Source organism: Dreissena polymorpha, chromosome 1 (genome assembly GCF_020536995.1).
Source record: "Dreissena polymorpha isolate Duluth1 chromosome 1, UMN_Dpol_1.0, whole genome shotgun sequence".
NCBI classification, from domain to species: Eukaryota; Metazoa; Mollusca; class Bivalvia; order Myida; family Dreissenidae; genus Dreissena; species Dreissena polymorpha.
This window is the reverse complement of record NC_068355.1, coordinates 7,305,923-7,332,834: the sequence shown is the minus strand read 5'-3', so window position 1 is coordinate 7,332,834 and position 26,912 is coordinate 7,305,923. Positions and strand designations below refer to the sequence as shown.

Genomic DNA, 26,912 nt, shown 5'->3' with positions numbered 1-26,912 from the left:
ACTTTAAAAGTTCTAAATATTTTTTCATGAAACTTGATTGATTGATTGATTGATTTTATTTGGTAAAAATATGAACATAACATAGTTACTACATAATGCAGACAGCATGAAATATATTATCACAGCAATATACATAGTAAACCATGGAATTCACACACAATACCAAGGAAAACACAAAAAAAGAGAAAAATGATTTTCACTTATTTCCATTGTGGTCCTTGATATTGGTGGCAGTGACCATGAAACAGTCATGTATTAAATATTTAATAATTTATATGTATCAAATATGTACTGTTTAATATATCAAGTATATTACTGATTAAGTAATGACAAATATTATCACATGTACACATCACAGAAATTGCTTAAGAAAGTATCACACTGCATATGTAGTTAATAAACACACTTTGTAGCACACTAAGAGTTTGAAAATAAAAAAATAAATAAATATGAGATCATCGCATCATAATGATCATAAGACTTAAAAATGCATTACAGTTTTTAAAAGAACATAAAATACATAAAAAAAATTATACTATACAAATCTATAAAGACTGTAAAAAGTGTTTTTTGATGGCACCCTTGAAATGATTAGGTTTAGATACATCCCTGATGTTTTGTGGAAGATTGGTCCATAAACTGATACCATTATTTGTAAATGTTTTAGAACTTGCAACATGGATATATGGCAATATGGACATTATGCATGTCATTTCATTTTATTCCTACTTCAAAAATTGTGGTTGCTATGGCAACCAAAAAAAATTAAAAAAATCTGAAAATGGTGGAATTTTTGACAATGGTGGAGCAGGTAGGGGACCATATTGCTTGACAAGCCTTGTTCAATTTACAATATTAATATATATGTGATTAATGGTATATAGGGATTATGCAATGTTAATGACAATCACCAGACTATAATGACACACGTGACATGCATAAATACCAATTTTTCAGAGCAATTAATTTTTAGCAAATGTGCATGCTTGATGTCCGAAAATATAATCTCCAAAAATGATGATTTTAGCCAAAAATCAGAGCACTCAGGGAACATCCAAACACATAGAGAATGTGTTTGTTTGAGGTACTATTTAGTATGGAAATGGATAATATATGATATAGACTTCAACATTAAGACTAAGAAGTCTCCAGAAAGTCTTAATTTTTTGCAAAATTATATATATGTTTATAAATGCATAAGTAACACAATGAGTATGCATTTATCACCATTTTAGTTCATCTGAAAATCCTATACAATTCCTGTATTGTACATGTATGTGTACTCTTTTGAGTTTACTATCTTTTTAATCTGCATTATTAAACATTCTTGAAACAAAAACTGACAATAACTTATTGACATCCTTTTATTCGATGTTCACCAGAATGTTATCAAATGACAACCTAATCTGCATGTTTGAGGGATAAAATCAGCAAGCAATGTTTAAACACTGGATTATCAGGACAGGTACAGAGGGGATGGTGTTTGATTTGCAACTTAAATACCAATCAACAAACAAAACCTGCTTACAATTCAAACAAACTATCATTCTCTGCAAAGAATTATAAACCACTTGTTTAACTAAACCACACTTACAAAGCTAGGTAAGCAGTTTTAGGGACTAATTGTGTATTTTTGATCTTTATTGTCAGAATAAAGATAATACTTAAAACAGGTGCCAAATAGTTTTATTGTGGTGGTTGTTGATAATTCTTGACAGAGAAAGACAGTCACTGGTGTTTGCAATTGAATGTTATTGGAAAATACTTTGTCACCAAAACGTTTGGTAGGTCTTTACTAAGTTCATAAGAAATATGAATTAGCACTTAAATGACCTGTTCACATTAAAGTGTGGATGGTCTTTTTATTGTGACACCTACATGTTAAAACTATACAGAGGTCAAGCTATACTTAAATATACATTATTGTTACATGCATGATTGAATTTTTTCCCTTATTTCAAGTGATGAAAAAAGAATTGAAAGTCATTTGGAATACAAATATAAATAGCAGAAAAATGTGTTGCACATAGAATAGAGGATGGCGATGACTGGAAATACTAATACAATTTATATCTTTTAAAGATTGCATACTTTTTTGCACTTTAAAAATATATTTTAATGGTAACGTGTGTGCTGTTTTCAGGCGGTGCTCCAGATAATAGAGAACCTGGATATTGACAAACTGAACTACAGGATTGGACTGAGCAAGGTGAGTTCATGTGGACATGCTATGTACATTTACGATGTGGTATGAAGTGATTGTAAACCTTTTTTTGCAAAAAGGGTGTTCTATGGATAATTTAATACATTTTATGGTTTCTTACTCTTAAAAGTAAAACAATTCTTAAACAAAGTACAACTGTTCTTATATAGCTCAGCAGAAGCAGGGCCTGCAACTATGATCATTTGAGCCGCATTCTGAGAAAACTGGTCTTAATGCATGTGGGTAAAGTGTTGTCCCAGATTAGCCTGTGCAATCCGCACAGGCTAATCAGGGATGACACTTTCCGCTTTTATGGTATTTTTAGTTTCAAGGAAGAGACTTCATTTAAACGAAAAATGTCTTAAAAGCGGAAAGTGTCGTCCCTGATTAGCCTGTGCAGACTGCACAGGCTAATCTGGGATGACACTTTACGCACATGCATTATGCCTAGTTTTCTCAGAACACGACACATATTTTACTGTTCAATGCCCTAGCGATAGCCAGTTATTAAACTTCAAAGCAAGCATCCATGCATTAAAAAGTCATGTGGTATAGGCACCGTGTGCATTATGATTATATATTGTTGGTTTTAAAAACTCACAAAAAGGTTAAGATATGATAAATTGTTGTCCATGATCTTAATTTCTCGCCATATTGTTTTGGTAGCGTTTTTAACCAGGTTTTCCGAAGGAAAAAACTTGTTATTAGATTGGCGAATGCGGGCGGGCTGGCTGGCTGGCTGGCTGGCTGGCTGGCGGGCTGGCTGGCGGGCTGGCGGAACAAACTTGTCCGGGCCATAACTATGTCGTTCATTGTCAGATTTTAAAATCATTTGGCACATTTGTTCACCATCATTGGACGGTGTGTCGCGCGAAATAATTATGTCGATATCTCCAAGGTCAAGGTCACACTTTGAGTTCAAAGGTCAAAAATGGCCATAAATGAGCTTGTCCTGGCCATAACTATGTCATTCATTGTGAGATTTTAAAATCATTTGGCACATTTGTTCACCATCATGGGACGGTGTGTTGCACGAAAGAATCACGTCAATATCTCCAATGTCAAGGTCGCCACGACTAAAAATAGATTTTTTTTAAAAACAAACTTACAAAGGGGGTTAATTTTGTTTGTTCATTTCAAAAGTTCAGTTTGAGTTTTCTCCCTTTATCAGATTTTTTTTCCACAATGAAAACCTGGTTTTGTGACAATTTTGTCCCTTGTTATTTTGTATTCTCGGACATTGTGTTTACTGTTATTACTGATATTTAAGACTGAAATCCCAATCATTTATTAAAAATTGTTCTTATCATTGTTCCAATAATTAGTTTTGTATTGTATATGATTTAAATAATGTTGTCTTTTCTATCCTTATCAAAACAAGCAAATGCATAAACATAAGAAATCCAGGGTATATTAAAGATAAGTAATTTGCGTTATTCGACAGGTTCATCACCATAGCACAATGTACCATGTACACTCCCCCCATTTCTATGTGTCAGACATCAAACAAAGTGTAAGGACTATCATTTGTCTCAACTCTAGATAGGGCTGGGTGTCTTCACTGAGAAAAATGGGTCATGGGTAGACATTTTTCCTCTATCAACTCATATACCCTCACTTGATTGGTATCTTTTCTTGGTAAAAATTTCATTTGATGTACTATTTAAGCATTTTGAGAGCTAAGTTGGCAGAAAAAGCAAAAGTCATAGCAAATCTCAAATCCTTAAGATAAAATCTTAAAAAACAAACAAACAAAAACACCCCATAAATATGTTTAAGAATAAATACATTTTTATGCCCCCCGTAGGGTGGCATATGGCATTTGAACTGTCTGTCCGCCCGTCAGTCCGTATGAAAACTTTAACATTGGCCATAATTTTTGCAATATTGAAGATAGCAACTTGATATTTGGCATGCCTGTGTGTCTTATGGAGCTTCACATTTTGAGTGGTGAAAGGTCAAGGTCATCCTTCAAGGTCAAAAATCAAAAAGTACAATCCAAGGGAAGTAATAATAATTTTAAAAGGGAGATAATAAATAAACCTGCCATATGATATATTGAAATTTTATTTCAAAGCGTTGCAATAGGGGGCATTGTGTTTCTGACAAACACATCTCTTGTTTAGTTAATTGAAGGACCAGAACAACTTAAAGGTTCTTACAATGTTTTTTAATGTGTTTAACTATTATAAATGTAATCTGACCAATAGCATTATTGTTGTTTGAAAGCTAGCAACTGCTTGCAATTTCAATGTCTAAACTAGTTGTTGTGTGAACACGGATGTATTTGTATGGTAACTTTTATGTATTAGCTGATTTGAAAGAATTATGAATTATTTTTTTCTAGGTTGGCGCTTAGGAAAAAAAAGTAGCCAAATTTCAGCGTCACAATGACGACCCATATCTTAAGCTTATTTGCTCTTTATATGACTGTATCTGTGGCTTTGTGTCAGTTTGATGACACGTAAAAAGAATGAACATCAACATCATTATTTTTATTTTGGCTCTCTAAAAATAGATGCACTGCTATGTAGAAGTTGTAAATTGACGCGTTTTTCTCTATAGTTTAAATTGGTCAATACTTTCTCATTGTGTGCATTACTTTCGATGTAAATTTTTCATTCTAAAATACTACATGTATGGCTGATTGTACGTCTATATTTAGTCACACCACATGGTCTGGTGCCACACTCAGGCTTTCCATGACTAAAACTTCAGAGAGAACAGCGACAATTTCGCCATCTTTTTAAAACGAGGGTTTTACATGGCACACATGTATAGTGAATGGTGTGCTCTAGATCCCTACAAAGGGACTTGTAGGAGAAAATACTATCACATGGCTGTAGAAAAATGGTTTTAATCAGTTCTATAATGGAAATGATGAAATATTTTTTGACTGGAATTAAATTGTTTCCACATAAAATTGTTATCGGCTATTGTTTTCACAACTTAATTGCCATTAGTATTCAATTGTGCACCATTTGCATCGAACTTTTGATAAGATACAATTGTTTATAGTAATTGTTTACAATAAAAAGGTATGATGATACTGCCCGACACAATCCTCAATGTACTGTTTTAATTATCATTTGGTAAAACTGTGATTTATTGTCAATCAATCTGCGCTAATTGCTTTCTTCAAGGCCGACATAAAGCAAAAAAGATAGTCGTCATTTAACCCGGCCCTAATACGCATTCTTGTAAGCGATTGGATGCTGAACATCACAGTTTGGTGAATGGAGAGTTGTATGTAAACATACCTGTCTGTAATGTGGCTTGAATATTTGATAAGTACGTCATGATATCAGTGGATTATCTATTGCCCCATAGTGTTTAACCCAGGAGGGCAAAGGGGCATGGCGCATTACTTTCAAAAAGGGCATTTTAGCGCACAGTTTAGGCAAAAAGAGCAAAACGTTCTGTGAATACCTGAATGAGGGAGAAACATGTTATCGCATCAGAGGCAGTTGTGGAAAAACATAAAATATAAACAAGCAAATTTAATGGTATATAGTAATTGATGTATTTAACTTATTTTGATTTATATTAATATATTAACCTTGCAATGTACATTTAAGTTCCATGCTTTTTCAATACACTGTACAGCACGACAAACATAATAAAGCACTATATGCATATGAATCTGATTACACACAGATCCACTAACATATAAATGAAACCATGTTTGTCTTATCCCATTTCTAACGATAATCTTGTCAGATGTTTAATATTGCGAGTAAACCGATCGCTAACAATATGCAAGCACTCGTTTCCGTGAAATATTGTGATACACCCACTGAGTAGATTACAAATAAGTATGTTGTTGCTATCTAAAACATTTTTATGCATTGTTGATTATCACAGACATTTCATTAATTCCTTCTGAATGTATAATCTCCATCGTTAATTCGATGGTTTACAACGTTATTTGCCATGTTTGCAGAGTCACAGTTTAATTCTGTATGTTCGCCATGTTGTTAAAAAGGTAAAATGATGTAAGCGACATAGCAACGTAAAATCGTCTAGTACGTCCGCCTAATACGCGATTCGCATTTTGTTTAATTAGTATAAGTCTCAGTAATTAATTCAATAATTAATTATCTTAAAGACGATATCGATAAATAATGAATTTGTTTGTGTTTTTAAATGTAATTATGGTAAAAAATATATGTTTTGATATAACTGAATTATGTATGAAATGCACAATTGCCACGAGGATAACATTGAGCGTTTCATTAAAAGTCTCTAAAGTAACAGTCCACGATTTTATCGTGGAGGAGTACACATTACCGACCGATTAGTGGTATAACATATTGATTGATACTGACATGGGGTTATTCACGCATGACTAATTCACAAACGCGCTGCCTCAGAGGCCATAATCTGATACTAGTCGGCTTAGAAATTTGGTCAAGGGGCAAATAAGATTGTTATCAATTAAGGGCAGAAAACAGCGGGTGCTCATGAAAGGGCAGGGCGGCGGCCTTTGAAAGGGGCAGTGTGGCGCTACAAAAAAGGGGCATGGCGATTCGCCACGCTAAAACAGCCTGGAAAAAACACTAACCCATGTGGCGTTTATGGCGATTGCACACGTAATAATGTACAGATTGCTCTTTTAAAGTAGGGAATATTGAAACACTCTAGAGAAACATAGAATTTTTTTGACATGCGCCATTTTTGTTAACAATTTCAACTTTTATCACCAGCTAAAAGATTCAATCGCTTACACTTACATGGATTTTCTATGGATTTGTTGTTTTTCATTGGGGTTTTCAATGTGTTCATAGATTCTAATATAATAATTTAATTATGGAGAAAAAAAGGTGTGGATTCTTAAGAGAGAACCCTGACATATTGGCCATAAACATAAACAAGCACAGAAAAAATATAAACAAATGATTATCTAGATTCAAGAAAGTCCAGCACAATATTCTTTTACAATCAACCAAAATGAAAAGTATTATTGAAGTGGTTTCCTTGACTATTCTTAATTGCAGGTGTTTTTCCGAGCTGGAGCTCTGAACAGACTCGAGTCTTCCCGTGACGATCGTGTGACAGGACGTATCACTGCCTTCCAGGCCTACTGCAGGGGGTACATTGCCAGGAAACGCCTTGAGAAAAGAAGGGTGAGCAATAAAAGTACTTTAATTGCAATATTCTTCTTTGATATTTTGACATTTTACAAAAACACTGTTTATTATTTAAGTGTACAAAATCTTCCTTGTTCAGTTTGCTTTGTTGTTTCACATTTTAATTTTGTCGAGGGAAATGTCGGGTGTTGCCCCATAAGAATGGTTATAAAAAGATCGCAACATTTTGTTTAAAAAAAAAGGTTTTTATGTTTATGTCTACGTTTGAAGGAGCCATCTTCCCCATTAATCCTTGCCCTCTCGAAGAAAAGTGAAAATAGCTATATGCAACCAGCTCAAAACCAGAACAGCCTGCAAGCGACTTACAGGCTGTTCAGGTTTTAATCTAGTTAGAAAGCTCTTTAATCTCATTAGATTTCCTAAGAAACTGCAAATGCTTCTAGATGCATATTAATGCTGTAAAGTGTTAAACAAGACATAAGTTTTTATGTTTACAATTGAAGGAGTATGCTCCCAAAATGTATTAAACTTTTGACTGACCTTTGACCTCCGCGTTGCCAGGTTCAGCACGTGGCAATCAGCTGCATACAGAAGAACGTGCGCAAGTTCTACCAGATCCGAGACTGGGACTGGTGGAAGCTGTACGTGAAGGTGAAGCCCCTGCTCAACGTGCACCGTACCGAGGAGGAACTGCACGAGAAGGAGGTATGGGAAAACTGGGCCTAGTGTATGTGTGTAAAGTGGCGTCCATGATTAAACTGTGAAGTCTGCTTAGGCTTATCAGGGACAACAATTTCCACTTAACATATTTTTTTTTTCACAATGAAAACCTGGTTTTGTGACAATTTTGTCCCTTGTTAGTTTTGAGCCACTGTCTGGGAAAACTGGGCTGGATACATGTGCTTAAAGTATTGTCCCAGAAAACTGGGCTGGATACATGTGCTTAAAGTATTGTCCCAGATAACTGGGCTGGATACATGTGCTTAAAGTATTGTCCCAGATAACTGGGCTGGATACATGTGCTTAAAGTATTGTCCCAGATAACTGGGCTGGATACATGTGCTTAAAGTATTGTCCCAGATAACTGGGCTGGATACATGTGCTTAAAGTATTGTCCCAGATAACTGGGCTGGATACATGTGCTTAAAGTATTGTCCCAGAAAACTGGGCTGGATACATGTGCTTAAAGTATTGTCCCAGATAACTGGGCTGGATACATGATCATGGAGCCCAATCTTGATTTTAGTTTAGATACGACTTATTTGAAAAGAAAAAAATCCATTCAAGCAGAAACTGTTGTCCCTAATTAGCCTGCGCGGACTGCACAGACTAATCTAGGACAACACTTGAGGCACATGCATTAAGCCCAGTTTCACTAGAATGCGGTTTATTTGTTCTTCTCTTTAAACAAAGTAACTTTAAGTTTCAGTTTTATACTTCTGGCCTTATCATATAGCTTATTAATACAGTAAGTATGTTTTATCTATGGTATTCTGTTGTTTATTAGAGTTGTTTTGGTTAATGTACAAAGATGCATTTACTGGATCTGGTTATTATATTTGAAATATTTTGACTTTTTCATAAAAGGCAAAACATGTACAATGTTCATCATTTTGATCGTAGCAACAAAAAATGATGTTACCATTATATATTTTTTTTTGGTAATTTATTTTAGTTAAATATTATTCTCTTAGTTTCATTAATCCTCAGCAAAATGAAATACTGCAGCTTGTCTTTTTTATGGATATGTTTTATTTATATATTGGAAAGTGTTATTTGATATAGATTTATGTGTATACATTGAAGGATGTGTTTTGTCTGTTTGAAAAAAAATTAATGCACTATTTACTCAGTTGTATGTACTCCAAACATAAGTCTACTTTAATTGTGGAATTTGTTATATGCTTTAAGTGCTACAGTATTCAGATAATACATTTTTTATGCCCCCTTCCGAAGAAAAGGGGGTATATAGTTTTCGCACTGTCCATCTGTCTGTCGGTCGGTCAGTCTGTCACACTTTTCGTGTTCGCTCTCTAATTTAAATAGTTTTCATCCGATCTTTATGAAACTTGGTCAGAAGTTGTATCTAGACAATATCTAGGTCAAGTTCGAATATGGGTCATGCCGGGTCAAAAACTTGGTCACGGGGTCGAAAAAACAAATCCAGTAAAGTAATAAGCTTTAAATGGACATAATTATCTGTCCTGCCAAATTATATATTTTTGTTAAATAAATCAATGCAGCGCAGTAGGCGGCATTGTGTTTCCGACAAATACATCGTGGTAAAAGGTCAAGGTCATCCTTCAAGGTCTAAGGTCAAAAATACAAATCCAAAGGAAGTAATTAGCTTTAAAGGGAGATAATTATTCAATATTGAACATAGCAACTTGATATTTGGCATGCATGTGTATCTCATGGAGCTGCACATTTTTGAGTGGTGAATCTACAGTCACGGTAGTGGCTTTTTAGCTCACCTGATTGCTCAGGTGAGCTTTTGTGACTGGTCTTTGTCCGTCGTATGTCCGTCCGTCCGTCCGTTAACATTTGCTCGTAAACACTCTAGAGGCCACATTTCTTGTCCCATCTTCATGAAACTTGGTCAGAAGCTTTGTCCCAATGAAATCTCGGCCGAGTTCGAAACTGGGTTGTGCTGATCAAAAACTAGGTCACTAGGTAAAAAAAAAAAGAAAAACCTTGTAAACACTGTAGAAGTCACATTTCATGCCCAATCTTCATGTAACTTTGTCAAAATGTTTGTCTTAATGATATCTTGGTTGAGTTCAAAAGTGGTTCCTATCCGTTGATAAACATGGCCGCCAGAGGGCGGGGCAGTTTTCCTTATTTGGCTATAGAGAAACCTTGTAAACACTCTAGAAGTCACAATTTTTGCCCAATTATCATGAAAGTTGGTCTTAACATTGGTTCAATTGATGTCTCGGACCAGTTTGAAAATGGTCGAGATCAGTGAAAAAACATGGCCACCAGTGGGCGGGGCATTTTTCTCAATATGTATATAGTGGCAGTTTTCCCTATTTTGCTTTAGAGTAACCTTGTAAACACACTAGAAGTCACAATTTTTTGCCAAATCATTAAAGTTGGTCAAAACATTGGTTTTATTGATATCTTGGACGAGTTTGAAAATGGTCGGGATTGGTGAAAAAACATGGCCGCCAGTGGACGGGGCATTTTTCTCTATATTTATATAGTGAAAACATGTGAACACAGTAAAAGTCACATTTTTAGCCCAAATTTCATGAAATTTGCTCAGAACATTTGTCTCCTTGATACGAGAGTTGAGTTCAAAAATGGTTCCGGTCAGTTGAATAACATGGCTGCTGGGAGGGGGGCAGTTTCCTCATTATGCCCCCCCCCCCCTTTCGAAGAATAGGGGGTATATTGTTTTGCTCATGTCGGTCCGTCCGTCCACCAGATGGTTTCCGGATGATAACTCAAGAGCGCTTATGCCAAGGATCATGAAACTTCATAGGTACATTGATCAAGACTCGCAGATGACCCCTATTGATTTTTAGGTCACTAGGTCAAAGGTCAAGGTCACGATGACCCGAAATAGTAAAATGGTTTCCGGATGATACCTCAAGAACGCTTATGCCTAGGATCATGAAACTTCATAGATACATTGATCATGACTCGCAGATGACCCCTATTGATTTTCTGGTCACTAGGTCAAAGGTCAAGGTGACCCAAAGCAGTAAAATGGTTTCCGGATGATAACTCAAGAACGCTTATGCCTAGGATCATGAAACTTCATAGCTACATTGATCTTGACTCGCAGATGACCCCTATTGATTTTCAGGTCACTAGGTCAAAGGTCAAGGTCACGATGACCCGAAATAGTAAAATGGTTTCCAGATGATAACTCAAGAACGCTTATGCCTAGGATCATGAAACTTCATAGGTACATTGATCATAACTCGTAGATGACCCCTATTGATTAACAGGTCACTAGGTCAAAGTGCAAGGTCACGATGACCCAAAATAGTAAAATGGTTTCCGGATGATAACTCAAGAACGCTTAGGCCTAGGATCATGAAACTTTATAGGTACAATGATCATGACTCGCAGATGACCCCTATTGATTTTCAGGTCACTAGGTCAAAGGTCAAGGTCACAGTGACCTGAAATAGTAAAATGGTTTCTGGATGATAACTCAAGATTGCTTATGCCTAGGTTTATGAAACTTCATAGGTATATTGATCATGACTTGCAGATGACCCCTAAAGATTTTCAGGTCACTAGGTCAAAGGTCAAGGTCACAGTGACCCGAAATAGTAAAATGGTTTCCGGATGATAACTCAAGAACGCTTAGGCCTAGGATAGTGAAACTTGATAGGTAGATTGATCATGACTCGCAGATGACCCCTATTGATTTTCAGGTCACTAGGTCAAAGGTCAAGGTCACAGTGCCAAATAATGTATTAACACAATGGCTGTCAAGGTCACGGTGACTCAACTTAGAAAAATGGTTTCTGGATGATAACTCAAGAATGCTTATGCCTAGGATCATAAAACTTCATAGGTATATTGATCATGACTCGCAGACGAAATAATGATGAAACTTGACCAGGATGTTTGTCTGGACAATATCTAGGTCAAGTTTGACATTTGGTAAAGATTGAATGAACCGACTCCTCTCAGGTGAGCAAACTAGGGCCATCTTGGCCCTCTTGTAATTATTTGCTACTAAAAATAGAGATTTGTTAGAGACAATTATTTTCAAGGGAAGTAATTTATATAATTATAAATCTCAGATTATATATTTCCTAACCAAGAATTTAAGTTCTTTTCGCAGTTACTGTACGGATTTTTTATTTTGATTATTTATAACTCAAATGATTGATTTGTCAAAGGTTTTTTTTAAATGATATAATTATCATTTTTTTCCTGTACTAATTTGTGAATGGTAGGGTTCATTACATACCTGTGGACTTATGTCCATAGATACATGATGAACTCTGGCTATGATCTCTTTGATAAACCACAGGCCTTGGTTGTCAGTGATGTCTGACTTGGTCATTTTTGACTGTCTACAGACCCCCCCCCCCCCCCAGTTTGATTGGACAAAATCCAAGGGAAGTAATAAGCTTTAAAGGGAGATGATTTCTATACCTGCCAAATGATAAATAGAAATTTTATTTCAAAGCGGCGCAGTAGTAGGCATTGTGTTTCTGTCGAACACATCTCTTGTTTCTCTTAAAATCTGTAAAATGTTTTAAGAAAAATGGTGTGGTCAAGCTCTTCATGTTGTTCTGAGTGATATCTGATTAACAGTTTCATTAATTACTTTATTGTCACTTCATGTTAATTACTGGCATTATCAGCCTGACATGTTGACAATATACACAGAATACACAACATGAAACACTCAACTGAGATGATATAATTAGTTAATGCAATTAATGATGTGCCCATTTGTTGATAATTGGCATTAGTTTTGTGCCGTTTTGTTGGTTCCTGTCAATAGTAATGAATATAACTTATTAATAAGTGCAATAGTTATTGACAGGAACATGCTTATGTTTGAATGTATGGCGACAAGTCATTAGCTATACAATCTGATTTATTATAACAGAGTAACTACAGTAAGGCATGAAGAGCTGGTCTTACACCTGTTTAGGGCTGATTAATAGTTAACTTCTAAAAAATTATCATGGTGTTCAAATTGAGCTCATGTCAATTTCAGTTTATTTAGTTTGTATGTGAGATGAAAGTGTGGAGCTGGTGTTCATTAACTCTTTCAGTGCTGGAACCGAATTTTGAAGGCTTTGCAAACAGTTTGGATCCTGATAGTATTCTTTGAAAAAAATCGAAGAAAATGCTAATTTTAGAAATTCAGCAGACGACATTTTGGCAGACGACAAATTTCCCAGCATGCAAAGGGTTAAGATGCTGTTTGAATGTGGAAAAGTGATAACAGATTGACCAATAATCATTGCTTTACAAACACAGATTTGAATTATATTAAAAGAATATTGCTGGTCCTCTATTTTAATATGATGGGTGATATTTCTGGTCCCCTATTATTTTATAATCTTTTAACTCATGGTGAATAACTGCCCAACAACTTAACCCATTTATGCCTAGCGTCTAGAAAAAAGGCCTTGGCAAACAGCGTAGACACAGATGAGACGTCGCATGATGCTGCGTCTCATCAGGGTCTGCACTGTTTACTTAAAGGAATTTCTGTAAGAAATTTTCTAAATATAGAAAAAAATATACTAGACATCCCTAGTTTTGGAAATAAATTGATCCAATTTAGAAGGATGGGAGAGTGCATTAGGCATAAATGGGTTAATATGATGGGTGATATTTCTGGTCCCCTATTATTTTATGATCTGTTAACTCATGGTGAATAACTGCCCAACAACCAAAATGGTAACCTGTTTTTACCATGTGTCCTCCCAGTGAGTCAGCCTCTACCCCCGGGCAGGTCCTGTCTCATGCCTCCATTAAGAGCTTTGGTGAGACAGAGTCATTCATCTAGCCTGTAGCCAATGGCCAGGTCAGGGTTGATGTATGCAAAGTTGTAGAGGTTTTTAAAGGGACTTGGGTCGAGTAAGAGTGCAAATGAAAAGTTTGAATGCGTTGTGATTATCAGTTATGTGTCGTGTTTTAAATGGAATCATTATTCAAAATATTTATGAGCATGCAAGTAAAGCAATAAAATGAAAAAAGAACACAATATTAGCTCTTTCAGTGCTGGAACCAAATTTAAAGGCCTTTGCAAGCAGTTTGGATCCAGATGAGACACCACAAAAGGTGGCGTCTGATCAGGATCCAAACTGTTTGCTATTCTTATAGTATTCTTTGAACAAAATAGAAGAAAATGCTAATTTTAGAAATTTAGCAGACGACATTTTAGCAGACAACAAATTTCCCAGCATGCAAAGGGTTAGTGTTGTTTCTGCTAGGACTCGTAACAAAAAGGCAACTAACAATAACACAGAACGAAAAAAACAATAAAACCTTGCCATAAACATACATGCCAGACGTCCCGATCTCGGCTGAACAGTCCTGGTTTTGGGCTCCTTGTCCCAAAATCCCTATATGAGACAATTTGTCCCTACATTTGTTAAAAACGATGTAAGGTCTATAAGTTCCCAATAAAATTCGCTTTTTAAGCTCTTTCTGGCTAAAACTTACCATCGCTAATCCCTTTATTGCCCCCAATTTACAACCCACTTCTACTACTCGAGTGCACCAGTGTTGTTTTTGACACCTTATCAGCGATTTATTGTCAACTTATTGATTTAATCAGCATTCACACCATGGTGTTTTTATGATAGGAGTCGCTAATTGCTATCCAAAGATGTATCGTACAGAAATAAACGCCGCCTGCGTTTGTATTTCATGGCCCAATCAAGTACAACAATAATATTATCCTGTGTATTATACAACCCAAAGTTATAAAACCTGTCAAAACACCGATTTTGTACATCAAACAAATTGAATGCTGTCCAATACACATTGATGTTTCTCACAAATTACCTTTCGTTTTCGACGAATTTTCAGAAAATAGTTTGTACATATTGCATCAATCTAAATTTAGAGTTAATTTACGATTGGTTGAATAAGAATAGTGCTTGATGCGCTCACATCGTGTCACACGATATACATAGGTTCAAGGGGATATCCCTGCACCAATTGGATGTCAAATCGAGGCAAATGGGGACACTCCACATTTCAGTTCATGGAGTGCGTTTACTTCTGGAAAATGGAGCACGTATGCGTTCACGAAATTCTGAACACACATTTATCATCAATATTGGGCAGAAATTAAAAGTTTTTGTAAGTAATATACTGATTACTGACTAAAGAAAAGGTGAATTGATTGATCGTTTTAGGTATCCCGCTTTTTGGTCAAATGTTCCGACAATTTTTAAGGAAAGTCCCGATTTGGACCTAAAAAATTCTGGCATGTATGCATAACATTAATTTACAAAACTCTGTCATACTCTTTCAGCGTAGTAAATGAGCTGAACAAATGAAGGCACGTTCATATTAAATTATTAAAATAAATACAATTTTATGGCAATATATTTAATTGTCATAATTTATCTATTTTATTAGTAGCAATTCTTGTATATGTGTCTCTTTAATGTTGAAACTCCCTGTAGGCGTGTGATTTGTCTCTAACACAGTTTACCTCAGTCAAAATGAATCAAAAACATACTCTCCGCTTTTTTTATTTTGTCTTTTGTCTGTGCTGTGTGATTGTGTGAAACATGTATATTTTTGTGAGATTAAAGTTTTGTTCCTCATAACTTTTTTGTTTCTGGTATTACTCAATAAACTGAACTCTTTTGTAATTTGTATGTATTGAAGACACAGCTTTCTAGATTTAAAAAAAAATTAAAGTTGCATTTTTTATAAGTGTTTGAAAGAAAAAGCAACAAAAGCTACAATTGGATTACTGATCAACTTAAAACTATAAAAAATATTAAAGAATGCAATTCAGAAGTTTGTGAATTTCTATTTGTTTTTATTTTTATTTTTGGATGACAGTTCTTTTCTTTGGAAATTTCTACAAATTGCAAAAAACAAAAAAGTCATTATTTAAAAAAAATATACACATTTGTATTCATACTGAGTTGACAACAAATAAATAAATGTGTCAAAACCCAATATCAGATGATCAGATGAGATAATTGTTAACTGTGTGACTGGTGCGGTATTTATTACCCTGTCACACTGCAGTTGGGAGGTCAAGCTGTTGTTTTAGCCTTACAAGGTCCATATTGCTGCTCTTTCTGTGCATTTTGATGTGCATGATGCAACAAAAAACTTCAGCTTCAAGCATTTGTTAAGTGCATTCTCACTGAAGGTGATTGTGATCTGTGGACCTTAGTGAGGAAAGTGCGCTAACACCTGGAAAAGTGTGTTTGGAGTCATCATTAGATCTAATATTCTGTGCCAAGTGAAATATAAAATTTCCTTGGAAGTTTTGTTCAGGATATTGTTGGAGAGTGGTGCTTATTGAGAATATCTTAAAATATGTGTTAACAGTTCAATGGTCAACAGTGTTTGTATGCTTTTTTGAGGATTATCATTACGGTTATTGTATTAGTGGAATACTCTTGAAAAATGCTGAATACTTTACTAGACAGACAAACAAATAAATACTTCTTGCAATTTATTTGCATCTTTAGCAATTTTTTTTAAACAAATAAATATTTCTTGCAATTATTTGCATCTTTGGCTTTTTTTTTAATTGGTATAATTATATTGTAAAGTGGAATCAGTAAATTGTAAATTTTCATTTATTAATGACGGATAATTATGCTAAAGAAGATATCTTAGAGAAAATGAAACAGCTTAAATTCCTGTATATTATTTTTTAAGAAAAAAGTGCATTCAATCTTGATAGGCGATAAAATCAGTTTTAAATTACTAAATATTTTTTAAGCGTTTTAAAACTTGGCAACATATTTTTATGATCAAAATTCTGTCTGTGTCACTCAGAGATATCAGATGGATTGTTTTAGAGCATTTCTTGGCATGCTATGAGTCTAAGTTTGTGAAAAATATCTGTGGATGACAAAATAATTGCAGTTGTAAAGATAGCATTTCCAATATACAAATGTTTAATAGGATCTGTTTTTATGTTTGAAGAGGTCTGGTTACAGACAAGATATGGCATAAATGATAATAGTTTACATGTAGAAGTGCCCTGTACAGGTCTTGTTATGAGAAGAAAGAGTGGTATACAGCCATCAGATTTGGTCTTTGTTTATGTTGGGAGTGTCTGGTTTTGGCTGCCGTATTGCGAGCTCCTTAACTTGTAAAAGTTCAGACAGTTTTCGGCTGTGGTTCATGGGATGTGGAATCAGTGTCCTTATTGTTTGGTTGTCTAATAGTGCTGTATTGGGAATACTTAATCGTTTGATAGAGCTGGGTATAATGCATGTGCGTTAAGTGTCGTCCCAGATTAGCCTGTGCCGTCTGCACAGGCTAATCAGGGACGACACTTTCCGCTTTTATGACATTTTTCGTGTAAATGAAGTCTCTTCTTAGCAAAAATTAAATTAAGGCGGAAAATGTCGTCCCTGGTTAGCCTGTGCGGACTGCACATGCTAATCTGGGACGACACTTTACGCACATGCATTATGCACAGTTTTCTCAGAACGCGACTCATATCATCCCAGATTAGACTGTGCAGTGTGCACATGTAATTCAAGAAAGACACTTATCACCTTAACTGGATTATTTCTTAGTAGAGACTTCCTTAAATGGAAAAATACAATTAAATTGGAAGTGTTATCCCTGAATAGCCTTTGTTGATTGCAAAAGCTAATCTAGGGGGACACTATTTGCATTAAGCCCTACTTTCCAAAAGCTAATCTAGGAGGACACTATTTGCATTAAGCCCTACTTTCCAAAAGCTAATCTAGGAGGACACTATTTGCATTAAGCCCTACTTTCCAAAAGCTAATCTGGGAGGACACTATTTGCATTAAGCCCTACTTTCCAAAAGCTAATCTGGGAGGACACTATTTGCATTAAGCCCTACTTTCCATTATTGTCTTAATTAATTCAAACATTATTGTACCGGCTCTTAGGAATACAATTTTATCTTCGTATTGCTTTTTTTGGCAAAAAGCTTTAGGAACAGTATCTTTGATTTTTTAATTTACAATATTTTTACCTAATAGTTTTTACACTGTTTTTGATAATGGCAAAGTTTCAGAATATTTTAATCTTATCATAAGCTTGAAGTTTTAGTGTTATAGAGTGTTAAAAGTGAAAAAAGAAATTTTAGTTATTTGTTGTTTTTTTTCTAATATTTAGTTACTGACAGTGAAAGAGGTCTGATTGTAGGGGACATTTTTCAGTATTATGTGCTATGCCACATAAGTTACCTTTCACTCATACAATATATGGAGCAATAAAGAGTGTGACATAAACATTTGTTAGAAATTGATCAAATTCACTGTCAATAAGAAGTTTGACAAAGGGTTATTTAAGAATTTGAATTAAAATCTTGTTATGCCCTTACAAAGAGTGTGACGAAACCTTTTGCGGAATACAAATAAGAATATTGACAATCAATTGGTATCACTCACTTTGAAGTATCAGTATTTGGGAACATGATGGCGAGCAAGGTGAAGTGTTACAGCTATATCTACCGTCAGACGCACACAGCATGTACACAATGTTCTACTCTGCAGCTTGAACTCGAGACCATGAAGACCAAGCTAGAGAAGATCGAGCGAGAGAGGAGCGATTACAAGCTACAGATGGACCGCCTAGAAAACAGGGTGAGCACTCATTATGCATGTATATAAATAATTATCCCCCGCCATAGGCCATAGGGATATTTTTTGGCGTGTCCATCCGACCGTCCGGAGCCATATCTTGGAAGTGCTTTGGCAGATTTCATTGAAACTTGGTTTGAGTATATACCGTCTTTATCCTAATAAACGCGCCCGGGCGCAATGCAAATCACAAAGGGGGCGTGTTTATTGCACCCCCCTTTAGGTATAATATGAACTGACACGTAAAATGTGTTTACAAGTATTTGCAAAAAGTTCCAAGTTCATTGCGCAATTGTAAACATATCACAATTAGTTTTACCAGAATACTGCACCCCATTATCATTCTGTTTCTGCCTCGGCATCGATCCGCCGAATCACGCCGCGTCTTGACACGCGGCGATTCGCCGAGCAGAAATATGTACAAATATTGATTGTATACTATAACAAATGTTAAATAATTTTCAAATTAACGAATAAAAGAATTTAAAATTAATGAATATAAGAAACAGATACAGATAATACCCTGTTATTCTTATTTAAACGCGATTGTTTTAACATTTCGTCAGCTTGTCTGCATACTTCATACAGTTACCATCGGATGTCATCTGTCAAAACAATGTAGGTCAGTAACCATATCGAAAAAATTTACACAGTTTAATCTCGGAAACGAGACTTGCTTTAAACATCGAAAAAAAAGGATATCTATTTGCATAAGATCGAGTTGCTAAAATACACAGATGACAAAAATATAAATAATGTTGACCATTTGAATAAAATCAAATGTTGGTTTATTTTTTAAATGATAACTTTCACTTCTTCCCGCTTTTTCAGAAAATGACTTAATTGTGTACATGTGCATCTAAATTTAAATTTACACATTGCTTCTGGTGCGTGTTCAGTGGGAATACCGCTGTCCCGATTTGGCTGCTATTTAAGCTGTTAATTGGTCGTTGCAGACGAATATGAACTGTACACGACACTTAATTGTGTGCTATCAGTATACAATAAAATAATTGTTTCAATAATGAAGGAACTAAAACAGCGTAATGGTAACCATACAGCTTGTTTGAATTATATTTTATTAAGAGGAAATAATGTGAATGCCAAGTAATTTGTGAGATACCCCGGTAATTTAGTTTAAATTCACAACGAAAATTTTATTGGAAATTAAAATTAATGATCTCAATGTTGTACCCGCTATGAAATGTTTATTCACAAATAAATACACCCACGCCAATTTTCGCGCGCTTTTTCAGAACAAAGAAATTCATTTAATTCAAGTGCACTATGTATATGTAGCTAGAATTTGTAGCCGAAAATAGCTGTACACGAGGAGTGCAAACCATGTCAGGTGATTTACTGTACACGACGAGTGCAAACCATGTCAGGTGATTTACGCATGTTGTGATACAACTGTCCTGATTGGGCGCTTATTTCATCAAATATTTAAATAGAGCATATGCAGAAATTGAGCACTTTTATCATCAATATTAACCAGAATTTGCTTTTAAAAATGGAAATTGGGCATATGCGGGATTATCCAGTAATGTATAAAGACGGGTGAAGTTGCATGTACATGTATGCGATTGACACAGTTGAAACGTATGTATTGGGGAATCGAGAGACTCGGGAAAATACGATTATTACAATCAGTTATGAGTTCTCTATGGCTTCAAACTGTTAATTACCTTATCAAACACGCAATTATCACTCCAGGTGCAGTATCCTACAGCTAGGTGCGAACACGGTTTTGTTTTATACGCGGCATTTAAGAAGACAGAAAAAACTGTCACGGTGTGAAATACATGTTGAAATTTGAAAACAACAACGCTAACAATCCCATATTGTTCTACAGACAAATTAATTTTATTTTTCTGGGAGGGGATGGGCTTGTAATCAGAATCTATCCAAGGTAAATTATAGATAATAAGAGTGTTTGCGGAGTGTCAAATCACCAACAATTTCCTCGGCATCATGCCGAGGCGTGTCTCGGCAAACAGATGCGGCAACCAGATGGTCGATGCCGAGTAAACTCCGCGAGCGCTTGATGTCGTCAAACTCCGCGGATCGCGGAATTTGGTGGAATTGCGTGAGCTGTACTGTACCTTGTTGATAAAAAAAGAATTTTCCATAAATAAAATGCAATTACTTTACCCCTTAGCAGCCGAGAAAAGGGGGCGCTTTTATTTTGATCACTCCTTCATTTTATTTTATTGAGGGGCGCGTTTATTAGGGAGGGAGCGTTTATTAGGATAAAGACGGTATATGGATAAGAGGATGATGCACGCCAAATGGCATTGTACACCATATGTTAATAACGGAGTTATGGCCCTTTGTATCTTGAAAAAATGCTTTTTTGAGTATCAAATATAACACTTTTGTGTCCAGAAGCATATCGGCGGGGGATATCAATTCAACGAATTTGCTTGTTATACTTATTTGTACAGAATTTGCGTGGCTGTAAAATATGGTGTCAGCCTAGCAATCAGTCAGTCCTGGGTTCAAGACCCACAATCTTCGATCTTGAGACACCGAGTTCTGGTTCTTTCCAGGCATTGGACCAAGAAGGTTTTATTAAGCTTGATGTTTACAAATCACTTTTTTTCACTTAAATATGTTGATGTACAATCAACTTTGTATGTGTCAAGAAAATCAGTAAACCCCATGTTTTATTATAAAAGTCGTTGAGATGTTGGGTCATTTGAAAATGATGTACAAAGTATTAAGATTTGTTTAGTAAACCCCAACAACAAATTTAAGTTGGGATATACTGCGTTTACTCTGTTGGTCACATTGTTGAATGGTGGGCCAGTCTGCATAAAATGAGTCTTGTTCTAAGAAAACTGGGCTTAATGCATGTGCGTAAAGTGTCGTCTTAGATTAGCCTGTGTAGTCTGCCCAGGCTAATCAGGGACGACACTTTCCGCTTTTATGGTATTTTTAGTTTCAAGGTAGTCACTCCTTACCGAAAATCAAGTTTAGGCGGAAAGTGTTAACCCTGATTAGCCTGTGCGGACTGCACAGGCTAATCTGGTATGACTCTTTACGCACATGCATTGTGTCCAGTTTTCTCAGAACAAGGCTCAAATGTTTTCATGTTGGAGAGCTAACTACTTCTATCACTTTTAGATCAACACTTTCATGACTGATTTTCCCTTGTTATTACATGTAGCTGACAAAGTGGTACTGGTTTGACAAAGCTCTAGTTTTCTTGATTGTTGAAAGAGTAAGATAATTTCCACCAATTTTGATGTTAAACATTAATAACTCCTTATCTTGGTTCAATAGCCACACACACCACATATAGTACCATTATGTGTCTGTTGTCAGGTTGCTGAGTTAACGGCGGACCTTGCGGAGGAGAACACAACGGCCACCCAGGCCTCGGAGATGCTTGAGTCTGAGTCTGCAGAACGCATGAGGCTTGAGAAGGATCTCAAGGACCTACAGGTACGTGGCCAGCAATTTCAAAAGCTTTTGAAAACAATGAGTCAAATGACCAACATGCTACTTGTGCTGGAATTTTCACAGGTTAAATTACACTTTTAAGGATAAAAGTAATGAACTCTGGGTAGTTTGTTTCAGAAAATGTGATTATTGTTCTTCAAATGCTGCTTTGTATAAATTTCTATTACATTAAGTACATAGTACATGTGTATGTTTGTTACTGGTACATTTGCCCCAGAATGACCACAGGAAGTTAATATAAAGGAATCAAATGAGACAAAATTTCAAAATTCTTGGGTCAAAAAGCAGGATTCTGCTTTGATTAAAATCCCTGGTGGTATGTTTACCTTTATCCCTGGTGGTATGTTTACCTTTATCCCTGGTGGTATGTTTACCTTTCACATTTGTTACACATCTCACAGTGATGTAATCCCTGGTGGTATGTTTACCTTTATCCCTGGTGGTATGTTTACCTTTCACATTTGTTACACATCTCACAGTGATGTAAACTTTAAAAATAGGCTTTACAGTTTTCTCATCCGCAATGCTCATATGTGTTTAACTTCAGACAGTTTGAGCTACTTCCTGTATAGTGTTTGGAACAGGGCCATTTTTAGAATTTTAAATACAAGTTTTGCTATTCTGTGAGCTTGTTTCTTTTTGTTCAACAACAGTTAAAAAATGTCCATTAATTTGACAAAAACAGACACAAATATATTCCATTGGAATGGTTTGTGTTTCCTATGAATATACTATGAATTTACTGCGCTAATTTGTAGGATTCAATCCTTAATTGTAGAATTATTGATTAATATAAATCTGTTATATAATTGATCTGTTTATGAGCAATTACCAGCTTCCCTCCTTTGTTGCAGGGTCGTTACAATGCTTTGAAGCGTAACCATGACAAACTGGAGATGGAGATGTCACAGATGCGACTGTGGCAGGCTGAGACACAGGATGGGGAGATGGAGGAAGAGGAGGTTGATGGTACGTCATCTTCCATGCACTTACTATTTACCATTGCTCTGGGAAAACAGGGTTTAATGCATCTGCATGGTGTCATCCCAGATCATACAAGCTAATCAGGGACAACACTGCGTGGTGTCATCTCAGATCATACAAGCTAATCAGGGACAAAACTGCGTGGTGTCATCCCAGATCATACAAGCTAATCAAGGACAACACTGCGTGGTGTCATCCCAGATCATACAAGCTAATCAGGGACAACACTCTCCGCCTGAAATGAAATTTTTGCTGAAAAGAACATTAAATACCATTAAAGCAGAGAGTGTTGTCTCTGATTAGCCTTTAGGGACTGCACAGGCTGCACAGGCTTATCTGGGACGACACTTTAGGGACTGCACAGGCTTATTTGGGACGACACTTTAGGGACTGCACAGGCTTATTTGGGACGACACTTTAGGGACTGCACAGGCTTATTTGGGACGACACTTTAGGGACTGCACAGGCTTATCTGGGACGACACTTTAGGGGCTGCACAGGCTTATTTGGGACGACACTTTAGGGACTGCACAGGCTTATTTGGGACGACACTTTAGGGACTGCACAGGCTTATCTGGGACGACACTTTAGGGACTGCACAGGCTTATTTGGGACGACACTTTAGGGACTGCACAGGCTTATCTGGGACGACACTTTACGCACATGAAATAAACCTTATTTTCCTAGAGTGATGGCCATTTTTCACATTGAATGAGCTTTCTTTTGATAAACAAAATTAGTTTGACAAGCATACAATTATATTTGAATGAGGCTTGCTTTAATAAACTGACTTCGCGTGATCTAGCTTAAAGGTGAATTTGAATGAAACGCTCAGCGATAAACTGACTTCATGAGATCTAGCCTAAAGTAAAATTTGGCTGAGGCTTGATTTGATAAACTGACTTAATTTGATCTAGCCTAAAGTTAAATTTGAATGATTCTTGCTCTGATAAACTGACTATGTGATCCAGCCTAAAGTTAAATTTGAATGATTCTTGCTCTGATAAACTGACTTTATGTGATCTAGCCTAAAGTTAAATTTGAATTATTCTTGCTTAAGTTAATGTGAAACTGAGATTCTGAGCAAGCCCAGGTCGACATTTACCAGTGCAGGGTTTGTAATAATTTGATAACATAACTGTTGTCCGTCTCTATAGGCATTCATCAGTGCAAGGTTTGTAATAATTTGATAACTTAACTGTTGTCCGTCTCTATAGGCATTCATCAGTGCAGGGTTTGTAATAATTTGATGACATAACTGTTGTCCGTCTCTATAGGCATTCATCAGTGCAGGGCTTGTAATAATTTGATAACATAACTGTTGTCCGTCTCTATAGGCATTCATCAGTGCAAGGCTTGTAATAATTTGATGACTAAACTGTTGTCCGTCTCTATAGGCATTAATCAGTGCAGGGCTTGTAATAATTTGATAACTTAACTGTTGTCCGTCTCTATAGGCATTCATCAGTGCAGGGCTTGTAATAATTTGATGACTAAACTGTTGTCTGTCTCTATAGGCATTAATCAGTGCAGGGCTTGTAATAATTTGATAACTTAACTGTTGTCCCTCTCTATAGGCATTCATCAGTGCAGGGCTTGTAATAACTTGATGACTAAACTGTTGGCCGTCTCTATAGGCATTCTTCAGTGCAGGGCTTGTAATAATTTGATGACTAAACTGTTGTCTGTCTCTATAGGCATTCATCAGTGCAGGGCTTGTAATCATTTGATGACTAAACTGTTGTCCGTCTCTATAGGCATTCATCAGTGCAGGGCTTGTAATAATTTGATAACTGAACTGTTGTCCGTCTCTATAGGCATTTACCAGTGCAGGGCTTGTAATAATTTGATAACTTAACTGTTGTCCGTCTCTATAGGCATTTACCAGTGCAGGGCTTGTAATAATTTGATGACTAAACTGTTGTCCGTCTCTATAGGCATTCACCAGTACAGAGCTTGTAATAATTAGATGACTAAACTGTTGTCCGTCTCTATAGGCATTTTTCAGTGCAGGGCTTGTAATAATTTGATGACTAAACTGTTGTCTGTCTCTATAGGTGGCATCTACAACTGTTGTCCCTCTCTATAAACTGTTGTCCCTCTCTATAAACTGTTGTCCCTCAATAGGTGGCATCTACAACTGTTGTCCCTCTCTATAAACTGTTGTCCCTCTCTATAAACTGTTGTCCGTCTCTATAGGTGGCATCTACAAGGAGAGGTATGAGCGTATCCGCAAGGAGCTCACATTCACTAGTAAGAAGATGCAACAAGACCATGCAGAGGAGCTTGACCAGGAGCACACTGCTAAGAAGGCGATAGAGAAGAGGGTAAGTAATGTACTCCAAGAGCACTCTGCTAAGAAGGCAATAGAGAAGAGGGTAAGTCATGTACTGCTTGCAGAGGAGCTTGACCAAGAGCATACTGCTAAGAAGGTAATGTACTGCATGCAGAGGAGCTTGACCAAGAGCATACTGCTGAGAAGGCAGTAGAGAAGAGGGTCAGTAATGTACTGCATGCAGAGGAGCTTGACCAAGAGCATACTGCTAAGAAGGCATTAGAGAAGAGGGTAAGTAATGTACTGCATGCAGAGGAGCTTGACCAAGAGCATACTGCTAAGAAGGCAATAGAGAAGAGGGTAAGTAATGTACTGCATGCAGAGGAGCTTGAACAAGAGCACACTGCTAAGAAGGCATTAGAGAAGAGAGTAAGTAATGTACTGCATGCAGAGGAGCTTGACCAAGAGCATACTGCTAAGAAGGCAGTAGAGAAGAGGGTAAGTAATGTACTGCATGCAGAGGAGCTTGACCAAGAGCATACTGCTAAGAAGGCAATAGAGAAGAGGGTAAGTAATGTACTGTTGGATTCGAACAAATATTTCTTCGTCTGCGGCGCATATTCACCAGTGTTAACTTAGCATCAAAAATAAAGAATTGACTCCTGAGATTTTAGTTTAGAATTTGAAGACATAAAGGCTTAAACTGGGGCTTATGTTCTTGACAAACTGTTCTCCCTGTAAAATTGTGTAATATTTGCTGATAATTGCCATGCTAGCCATAAACTTTAAGTAGTTATAGACAAAAACAGATTGAAGAACATTCTTTAATTTAAGGTTGATGTATAACTATTTATGTGTGAATATGGCCCAGTCATAAAAAAATCATATAATGTAAAATGTGAAGATGCCCTTGAATTGTGGGGAAGGAGGTCGTGGAGAAGGGGATGCATGGTTGTAGTTGCCATTCTTCTGTTCTCTATGACATAATTTATATCATTAAAATTACATTTAGATGTTAAAAAATCTTCATGCAAAATATGGACAAAAATATATATTAACTCGCACTGTAAAATTGAAATGTCAGTAATTTTAAAATGTTTATTATATTAATTCAAAGCAAACTATTGTTTCAGTTACAATATAAATAATTTGTATTTATCATCAGAATGATTTTACTAATTATTAATAAAATTGTCAAGTTTAAAATAATTCCTTTTTTTAAATGGATATTTGAATAGGACGCATTCAATATTTATGTTATTTATTAATTTAGAATTACCATGCGAAAAATGTATGAGCATGAGTGCATAACAATACAATAAAGGTGACCATTGTCACAATGAGGATATTAGATGACACAAACTGGCAGCTGATCCCTCTGACACAAACTGGCAGCTGATCCCTCTGACACAAACTGGCAGCTGATCCCTCTGACACAAACTGGCAGCTGATCCATCTGGTACAAACTGGCAGCTGATCCCTCTGACACAAACTGGCAGCTGATCCCTCTGACACAAACTGGCAGCTGATCCCTCTGATACAAACTGGGAGCTGATCCCTCTGACACAAACTGGCAGCTGATCCCTCTGACACAAACTGGCAGCTGATCCCTCTGACAC

At 36.2% G+C, this 26,912-nt stretch overlaps 1 protein-coding gene across 10 annotated transcripts in view; it reads left to right on the top strand.

Moving 5' to 3' along the window:
• The window catches only part of LOC127869864 (unconventional myosin-XVIIIa-like), a 146,679-nt gene that overhangs the window by 90,728 nt on the left and 29,039 nt on the right, over positions 1-26,912 (top strand). For all 10 annotated transcript variants that reach the window (XM_052412557.1, XM_052412582.1, XM_052412544.1 and 7 more), the window contains 7 exons: positions 2,144-2,209; positions 7,201-7,329; positions 7,855-7,998; positions 18,480-18,569; positions 21,897-22,016; positions 22,889-23,003; positions 25,218-25,345. In XM_052412557.1, coding sequence (XP_052268517.1) covers positions 2,144-2,209; positions 7,201-7,329; positions 7,855-7,998; positions 18,480-18,569; positions 21,897-22,016; positions 22,889-23,003; positions 25,218-25,345 — 792 coding nt within the window. The remainder of the gene's footprint in view (positions 1-2,143; positions 2,210-7,200; positions 7,330-7,854; positions 7,999-18,479; positions 18,570-21,896; positions 22,017-22,888; positions 23,004-25,217; positions 25,346-26,912) is intronic.